Source organism: Theobroma umbraticum, unplaced genomic scaffold (assembly GCF_002168275.2).
Source record: "Theobroma umbraticum cultivar Fairchild unplaced genomic scaffold, ASM216827v3 scaffold_31.0, whole genome shotgun sequence".
In the NCBI taxonomy this organism is placed as follows: domain Eukaryota; kingdom Viridiplantae; phylum Streptophyta; class Magnoliopsida; order Malvales; family Malvaceae; genus Theobroma; species Theobroma umbraticum.
This window is the reverse complement of record NW_018397283.1, coordinates 390101-399245: the sequence shown is the minus strand read 5'-3', so window position 1 is coordinate 399245 and position 9145 is coordinate 390101. Positions and strand designations below refer to the sequence as shown.

Here is a 9145-nt window from a genome sequence, read left to right as displayed (position 1 = left end):
TTTTTAATGAAATTTCTTCCCGATCGTTCTGAAGAATTGTTCCTTTCTATAGTTTTCTTCCCTCAATAGACTCTTTTGTTGTTTGCTATGCTTTTCCCGTAGAAAGATTTGTTCTTCTATATGTTTACTTGACCGTTTCTCTTGTAGCTCAGATTTGCGAAAGAACATAGAACATTTAGAGAAAAACAGTGTAACAAGTCTTCGAACGTTGGTTAATCTTGGGTCAGAAGTGTATATGCAAGCAGAAGTGTAAGTCTTCATTGTCTGTTTTTGGACTCTTACTCAGCTATATCCACAAATATACGTTGTTCTATTCCTAAAATGTATGCATTTTGTATGTATTTCACTGTCATGATTTCATTTTAAATAATTGGGTCTGGGTCTACTTACTGCCACCATGAAGTAGAATCATTCCGTTTTATATGCCCTTTACATATTCTGGTTTAGTGGTGAGCATGTATGTATGCTTCAACTTAAGAATTTTGTTGAACTTTATGATTGCAATTGGATTGAGATTTAAGATTCCTGTCATCGTTTGTTTCATTTGTCATTCAGTGTTTGGTCTAATTCTACACTTTTTCTCTTCATGTTTACAGGCCAGACACACAACGTATATTTGTGGATATTGGACTAGGATTTCATGTGGAGTTCACCTGGTCCGAAGCCTTAAAGTTCATCTCATTGAGGGAGGAAAAGTTAGAAAGGTATACGATTTTTCTTAAATGGATCAAGCTGCTTAGTTTGGAAGTTTGTATGTCTCTTATTTTCGTATAGTTTTATGCACGATAGTACTTTTCAACCTGTTTGTTTTTGTTCAGTTCATAGAGATGTTATCTATTGTCTGCTTATTGCAAAACCTGACATGTTAAGCAAGGTATATGATTAGTTTAGTTTAATAATGCTGTGGAATCCACTACTGCTGCTATAAGGTAGTATGAAAATTATATCTTTATCCATAATGTCCTATGTTTCAAGCATGATTCGAGAAGCTGTTTTTGCCAATCTAGACTTTATTTCTTTCAACATATATGTTGGTCTAAACAAGGGTAAGAGGATGGAGAAAATTAAATATAGGATATTTGCACTAGTGTGTGGAGCTTGATTCTTGGTCTGGAGTGTTAAGAACAACGTTTCTATTTCTTTAAACAGCTTGCCTGCATGTCAAGGAACAGATTGGCTGGTTATTGTTGTTTTGTTTCTCCATTTTAAAGTTTAGCATCGACCATCATCATAGTTCCATAGTAGAGGTTATAACTGAAAGAAAATGGAACAGGCTTTGGTCTATACGATAGAATGTGATGATAAAATTTAATGCCTTCACATAATAAGCTGAGTTTCACCCCACGTCTTGATTGCCATTGGTTGCATAACTTCTCCATTCTTTCTCTTTTTAAAGTATTTTCCGACTGCACTTTGCAGGCAAATAGAGGAGTATACCTGCTTGATAGCATCGATTAAAGCCCAGATTAAGCTGGTATGTTTGTACATGTCTTTCCCTTTCATTCATTTCCTCCTTTTTGAAAATGTGTGTGGGTGGGTGCTCATATTGCATAAGTGGCATTAACTATGGGTCATATAAACCCTCACTACAGGTTTGCGAAGGAATTCGGGAGTTGCTTCAGATTCCAGCGGAGAAAACCGTAGAAGAGCGCATCTTTTAGCATTTACAAACTTGAATCTATGAATCTGTTATTTCTTGCACAATGAAATGGAACTTTTTTACTTGAGTCTATTTGCAATGCTGCTAACCTTTGATCAAGAATTCTACGTACAATAACAAGCTTGCAGAATCCTTTTTGGGCTGGGGCTGAGGGGGGATCAAGCCTGCCTGCAGACTTCCTGCAAATAAACAGAGGACATGGGCTTTAGGTCCTTATCTTTTTCCTTTCGAACAAAATGAGGAGAAATATGGGCCTCAGGTCCTACCCGTTTTGCACCAATCTATCACACTCAAACATGTCACTTCGAAAGTCACTCAGATTGGCTGGTACTGAACTTACGGTTCCATCGAAAACCGTTCACGTCCCATTGCTTCTTGTCTCCCTGAATCATCAAGGCTGCCAACGGCGAAATTGGCGGCATTTGATCATTGTTTTTATTGTACATGGACGTGCTGGTGGGGTCGGGGAAATTCCCCAGTTTGTTAATTAGAGCTTCAGTGTGATGGAAAATTGTGTGTTGGCTGTGTCTCCTATCCAGCAATAGGATATCCATGGCTCGAGGTGAAAAACTGATGGCTCTTACATGGCTATTGCTAAGCTGGATTGGCCTGAGTTTGCTGATTTCTTCCCCAATCAGAATACTGCTCACCCTGTTGACAAATGTTATAAACAAAAGATCAAAACTTTTTTCTATGATTAAAATAAAAATCGACATTATTCAGAAAATAACATTGTTCAAACAGTTTTACAATCCCTGCTTCAGGTTTTGTTAGATTCTGTTCCTGTTGTGAAACATGAAGAGACAAGTAAAGAGAAGTTGGCATTAGTCTCTTCATTGAGTAAAATCCTCCAGGGAAGACGGGACAGTACAGGGAACTCCATTTAAGAGTCTCTCTCTCTGTCTGCAGTTGTATTAGGTCGAGGGATGATTGCGACCGTCGGATTCATTACAGTTGACGCTCATAGTGTTTGAAATTTGGATTGATGGGACCAGTACTCTGCGTTTCGTTTGATGCTCGATTCTCCTTCACGTATTTGTAGTTTCAGAGGAACAGGGGGGGACGGACGGGGACCCGACTGCCCTTTGTATCAGAATAAGGTTCCATCACCGACACAAGGAATCAATTCCACCCACCATCCTCCCCCATCGATCTATCTAACTCCTTGGACTAATACGCTTTTGCCTTGATTCTCGTGCCCTAATTTCAACTTTTTCCTTCAATTTTTCTCATTTTCCTTCTAAGAAAACTGGAAAAATGTTTAGTCTACTGCCATTGTTACTCATTAGATCATATCTTGCAGGTTACTGTAGCAGGGTGGTATAGGATCAGCACTAGACCTTGTTATCGAGAAGGTGTTCGAGTGTTAGAAATCGGTTAAGATTATTTTGATTTACACTTAGTAAATGATGTTTTAGGGGTCAGTATTGATACTATTGTGTAGAATTAGAGTAGTAATAAAAAAAAATTCGATATTAATCGGTGCAAATCTATTGAATACGATTCCTTTTTTTTTTAATATTAATCGATTATGAAAAGTATCGGTTGATTTTTTATATTTAAAAATTATAATTGAAAAATAACATATTGTTAATATTTTTCATTATAAATATTATTAATATGTTTAAAACGTACATGCACCATTAAATTAAAAATATTTAGATTTTATTAATGAAATATTATCAAAACATGAAGAAAATACTTTTAAATATATTGCTTATATATAAATAACTTGATAGCGATATGTCTACATATTAGTTTTGTAGTTGAAACTTTTTCTTTCTTTAACAAATGGAAGACGCAAGTGGTGAAAATAGTCAGGCAGCAGAGTAAGCTGAACACTCTTTCACTCTTCCATTTCCGTTCTTTCATTCAACAGAGAAAAGAGGGAGAGTTTACAGCCTAAGACAGAAGATTGAGGAACCCTAAGCCCTATGAATGGAGATATAATGGAAGACGTGTCATCCATCTAGTGGCTTTAATGAAGGGACCCATAGTTGCTTCTGTCGAGAACCCATGTTTGGTTTCAGAGACCAGAGTCCTTTCTGTCCCTTATGGTGGCAGTGCAGTCCAGTACTTTAAAGCCACACTGAAGCACATCAGAGGGGAAAGTAAAGCAGAGAAATAAACGAGTGGGAAACTGGCATTGATTATGGTGGTAAAAAGAAAAAAGAAAGAACAAGAAATAAAAGCGATAAAAGAGAGAGAGAGAGGGAGCTGAGCTGAAGAGACAAAAGGGGAAGTCGAAAGTCAGACTTCAGTGGGGTTTGCTTGAAATCCCAATCTTTTCTTGGCATTTGTTTTGTTTGTTTCCTCTTTATCTTTTTTCTCTGCGTCCTGAGCTGAGTTGGTTTTGGGTTTTGTGGTATATTTTGGTTGGTAGTGGAAGTAGTAGTACCACTATCACCACCATACCTTCTGGGACCCTCACAAAGCAAGCATTTCCCCCAAACTTTAATATCCTCCGGCTTTTTCTTTGCCCTTTAATCGTGTTGGAGAAGTAGAACCCTCCCATTCCTGCTGATGCATGCATGGGAATTGGGAAATGGGTAAAGGAGTAATAGTAGCAGAGTAGTAGCAGTAGGAGAACATGTACTGACCACTGCCTAGACAGATATTTCAAGCTTTCATACCCAGATACTTTATTTTTATAATCCAATTCTTTTTTATATATAGTGCCAATGCTGCCTTTAGGATCCATCTCCATAACTATCTGCCCTTTAATTAATGCACCTGTTGTTACCACCATTCATTTCTGCGGTAAAACTACAAAAAATGTGTTATGGTCGATGGGTTGTGGCTGAGACCTCGGTTCCTCACAAAAGGTCACAGCCGTCTGTACCCCTCAAAACAAAGTAAAACAAATGAGTGAAGGTCACAACCCTGGTCCTCCAATTTAAAACTGTTTCTACCTGCCTAGGATGAAAGCATCAATCAGCCTTTTCTCCACTCTTAGCTAGGCTCTGTGCTTGCACCGATAGGCTTTTTGCCAGACAACCCCGCAATCATGTGGCTATACTTTTATGATAACCATTTCATAAAAGGTTGCTTCAGATTGTTGAAAGGGGAGAATCAACATGGAAAATGAGTTGTTGGAAAGGATGGCTCATCTTTATTATTATTAGTGAAAATGGTGAAGGTGAAAAGAAGAAAAAACAAACCCCAATCCTATGAAATTACAATCTCATACGGCAGTTGTTGTAATCTAATTGAAGTAATGTCAGAGAATATGTAAAAACTAAAGACAGGCACGAAGCTGTTGGTACAAGTGAAAGAATGCTACTTGTATGCTATAATCATTTTTTGTTCTTGCTTTTAGTTTCTTCAGTTATATTTTTGAGGGTATGTAAGTGAACTACCAAATATTCCTTACATTGATGATCCTTCCAACTAAATCCACGAGCTGTCTGCAATTGTTTGCAAATCAACTGCTTAGAGCCTTTGGAGTGATTCTACTTTAGCATAAAGAATTTCTCTTACGGTTCTGTAACATGAAAGGGCTATATTTGATCTTTGTTAACAACAGCAGATTATTCCTGCAAGGTACAAACTACACGCTAGTAAATTATTTTTACTATATCAACTTATATTTAAACACCCAAAATTTTCATGAAAGATGTTTACAATGAAATTTAAGATTTGTCACTTGGTTGCTATGAGGATGTACAACATGCAGCAGGATCAAATTAGGCCATTATGAAATATATTCTTGATTCTTGGAGCCTTACCTACCTACAAGTTGTAATCATGGAAACTGGCTGGCTAAAGTGATTTTAGACTTTCATGTACTGCACTGCACTACATATGTGACTGTGAGGAATACATTTATGCAGTATGAAGATCCTATAATTCAAGAATTCTTGGCATGCAAGGAGAGCCAGTGACAGGTTAGCAGTAAAACATGAGCTTCTTAACATTCTCACTTAGTTTCGGTAGAGGTGTTGTCTTTGGAGGAGCTGCACGAGAGATTGTGGAAGAACTTCTCATAAAAGCTACAGATTCTGATCGCTCGAGGTAAAGCCTGCCTCTATATGCAGCCAGGTGGGCATAGTAAGCAGGCGGCACCAAAGAAACTGGCTTGGTGCACCTTACAAACGTGTAGCATAGATTGTAAACCAGCTTCTGCAGTTCATCCGAAGTGAATTGGTTCTCATCCCACAAGACATGGTAATGGGTTGGGCGGCTAGTACCCTTCACCCCCCAATGACTACAAAGATAGAAATCGAATTCCCTTGGATGAGTTATCACAGTATCCACCACGGTCCCTGGGGGAATATTGTCACCGAAAAGTTGGTTTTGAGTGGAAGAAGGATCCATTTCAAACGGAAACAACCTTGTATGATGCCTCTTCTGAACTACAGCAAAAGTAATGGGAGGTTTGTAACCTGGGAATTTTGCACAAGCTTCTCTAACAGCTTGTAATTCCTCTTTAAGCAGCTTATAGAATTGAGTTTCACTTACGCCATCTCTGAAGAAGATTATTCTCTTGGGCAGTTTGTTCACTTCTTGGTAGAAGTCATCCAATAATTCCCCAACCATTGCAGCAAGATCCTGAATGATTTCCTGTCTATGTGTTTGAGATCTCATTCTAGATACATACTTGTTTGCTGCAGGCCAGTTCATGCTACCAACGACAGCAGCAACAGATGGGCTGAAATCATCAAGCGGATGAGGATGAGTCACATCAGCACCCATAAAGATCACAGGTTCATCAGGCCGGAGAAGACGTGGAATCTGAGAAGGTAATGAATTGTACAAAGCAACCGTGCAACCACCAACTTTGGCATTGATCTTTAGGGCTAAATTTGCAAGAAATTGTGAACTTAATTTCCCAAGGTTCGGGTACAAGCAGCACTGGCTCACAACTCCAACACTTGTCTCTGCTATTCGCTTTAAATCTGCATACCCTTTGTGCTTTTTCTCCATGATACATATGAGCAGCTGGAGATTGTTTGATGCATCTCTGTGGATTTTCTTAAGTTTTGATTCCAAAAGAGTCACATTATTAAGCACTTGTGTTGATTCAAAGTAGGGACTAACAATTGTGCTTTTGTTAAGAAAGATACCCAGCTGCTCACACCTTTGAGATAGCTGGTTTATGAATTTAGGAATGTTGGACTTCTGATCAGGTGTGCCCCCAAAACTTATAAGTGCCCACTTTTCTATTCGTGTTCCCTCAAAGACATGGCTTTCCAGAAGATTCCACTGCCTATCGGGGCGGGAAGGAGTAATATCTCTTATGTGTCCACCATCACCAAGCTTAAGCTTGGGAGGTTGAAGAATTCTCCCATTCAACCGAGTCATTTCTCTGGAAACATGGAGTTTGAATTCTCCTGCCTGGTTGCCACTGTCAACAAGCATAAAATGAGAAAATTACAAAAAAAGAAAAGGATCTTACTAACAAACAATCAATTATTATCAAGAGCATCTAAATGAAATTTTTCCAAGTACTTCTATAACATTACCTTGTAGGCCCTACAGGTCCTCTCATGATTCCATCAATTATGGCTTTACGTTCTTTTGGCCTCTGGCAGCCCATTTTAAGAATTCTTGCAGTCTGATCATCTGAAAGCTTTCCAAGAAATTTCTGGCCTTCGCAAATCACACAAAGCTCCATAGGAAGATAGCAGGGTTTGCTCCTACTGATCTGCAAGCATGGCAAATTCCGGAACTGTATATCGTAATTGTAGTGATCCTTAAAGTAATTAACAAGCCTCAAATTCTTCCCATCCCTGTCTGCGAAGTAAAGATTTTCTGTAGCATCTTCAGTTAAGCCATAAACTCTGTATCTTTGAACTGTTTCTCTATGGCAAACGAAAACTCTGATATTCCTCAATGCCTTCTCCACTTCTTTCCTTTCTTCATCACTCAGAGCCCTTGTCTTCCTTTGAGAAAGATCTCGAAGAAAGTTGAGCCGCTTCTGCAAGTAAGGGATTACTCCAATACTCTCGTGGAAGGCAGTGATGGAGAAATCGACATTGAGAGCCAGTCCTTGTTGTGTTGGTCGAAGGCTCTGAAAGAAACCCCTCCATCCAATAGCTCCTCCTCCAATTTCCTTAGTACCTCCCATTGAACTTGAATAAAATGACCTCCCTACAGATATACACTTCTCCATTGGACTCTCCCTAAGAACAACATCCAAGGCATGGAGATAATCTTGAGGGAGTGGGATCCAATCACCACCTTCCTTGCTCAAGTAACTGCTCAAATCCTTTCCATCAAACTTGGAAACATGTCTGATATTAACTCGAAATACTTTAAGCTGATGCTGCTTCGGTTGAAAGCCATTCAATTCCCCAAAAGGCAAACTTGACTTGGTGGTGGGTATTGGGAGACTGATAAAGAACTCAAGCTTATCATTTTGAAATTCAACAGGGCTGTAAAAATTCTTTCTGCCATCATATGCTGGATGAGCACCAGAGAGCAACCCTGAGTTGCTTTCTACCAGTTTCTGTTTGATCATTCTAGCAACCTCCTTGGAGGGATTAGGAGATATTTCAACATTATAATGGTAAATTTTTAGAGAGGGATCAAATTTAACTAGAAAATGGTTGGCAAGCAGAGAGATTACTGGCCCTTCTACACCAACAGAATCTGGTCTCCTTGCAGCTACTAGTGCTTGCTTTGTAGTACTCATGATCTTTCCTCCATTGCTTCCTTTAAATGGTAAACCTTTTCTCCCTTGAAGCCCCTCTGGAGCTGCTTAGGTTTGTTGAAAGAGAAAAATTAGAACTTGAATACAACTGCTTGGATGTAACTTTTGGATAAAAATCAACTAAAAGAGGTTGAATAGTTGAAGCTGCTAATAACTAATGAACTCGAGAGTTTCATATAAAAGAATTAGCTTTTATTTCTAGCAATAAAATTTTCATCTTTGCATATAACTAAAAATGAAAGAGGCAAAAGGAAAGACATTGGAAACAAAGATTCTTTTTTTAATCTGTCCTGTTGAAGAAGACCCTCTCATAATCTTTAAAACAAAATCAACTATGAACTTAAAATGATAGACATGCAGAGGAAATATGAAAAAAGAAACAACAAAAAGAACAAACAGAAATAATAGAGTCACCTTGTGTAATTGTTACGACCGGGACTTGGGTATCAGAGACAGAGGAGGTGGCAAGAGTAGGATCATTAACCTTACACGATAGTTTCTGCAAATGGGTTTTTGTTTGAAAGGTTTGGTTTTGAGAGAGAGGTGGAGTTAAAGCTAGCTGCAAGGGCATTGGAGGAGGTAAGGGAAGCAAAGCAGGGTAACAAGAGTAACTTTGGAACTGGTTTTGGTTAAAGAACCCAAAGTGACTTGAGTATTGCAACAATGGGTGCTGGTAATGGTGCTTATGAGGGTTGGTCCTGCTCTTGAAAGTCCTGGTTTTGGTAGTGCATTTCTTGTTAGCATGGTGCTCTTCTGTTTCCTCCATTGCCTGATTGTGAAAAAGCACGACTGTGACAGAAATATGTGGCTGTGAGCATGAGAGGGAAAGA

General features: G+C 38.8%; 2 protein-coding genes across 2 annotated transcripts; one reads left to right on the top strand and one right to left on the bottom strand.

Annotated features, from left to right (window-relative positions):
- Positions 1–6: 6 nt before the first annotated feature.
- Positions 7–1727, top strand: LOC110428278 (Prefoldin chaperone subunit family protein). The gene is made up of 4 exons (XM_021444068.1): positions 7–249; positions 597–704; positions 1420–1474; positions 1593–1727. The coding sequence occupies exons 1-4, from the start codon at positions 236–238 to the stop codon at positions 1659–1661; spliced, it is 246 nt and encodes an 81-aa protein (XP_021299743.1). The 5' UTR covers positions 7–235; the 3' UTR covers positions 1662–1727.
- A 3552-nt stretch (positions 1728–5279) lies between these two features.
- On the bottom strand, positions 5280–9139 carry AGO7 (Argonaute family protein). The gene is made up of 3 exons (XM_021443917.1): positions 8730–9139; positions 7126–8359; positions 5280–7007 (listed from the first exon to the last, which is right to left on the bottom strand). Exons 1-3 carry the CDS (start codon positions 9079–9081, stop codon positions 5549–5551), a joined length of 3045 nt encoding a protein of 1014 aa, XP_021299592.1. The 5' UTR covers positions 9082–9139; the 3' UTR covers positions 5280–5548.
- Positions 9140–9145: the final 6 nt, after the last annotated feature.

Coding starts and splice junctions, on each gene's coding strand:
- LOC110428278 (XM_021444068.1), top strand. Junction 705..1,419: donor AGGGAGGAAAAGTTAGAAAG/GTATACGATTTT, acceptor TGCACTTTGCAG/GCAAATAGAGGAGTATACCT. Junction 1,475..1,592: donor TTAAAGCCCAGATTAAGCTG/GTATGTTTGTAC, acceptor CCCTCACTACAG/GTTTGCGAAGGAATTCGGGA.
- AGO7 (XM_021443917.1), bottom strand. CDS start 9,081: ATGGAGGAAACAGAAGAGCACCATGCTAACAAGAAATGCACTACCAAA. Junction 8,360..8,729: donor GGTCGTAACAATTACACAAG/GTGACTCTATTA, acceptor AAACCTAAGCAG/CTCCAGAGGGGCTTCAAGGG. Junction 7,008..7,125: donor GGACCTGTAGGGCCTACAAG/GTAATGTTATAG, acceptor GCTTGTTGACAG/TGGCAACCAGGCAGGAGAAT.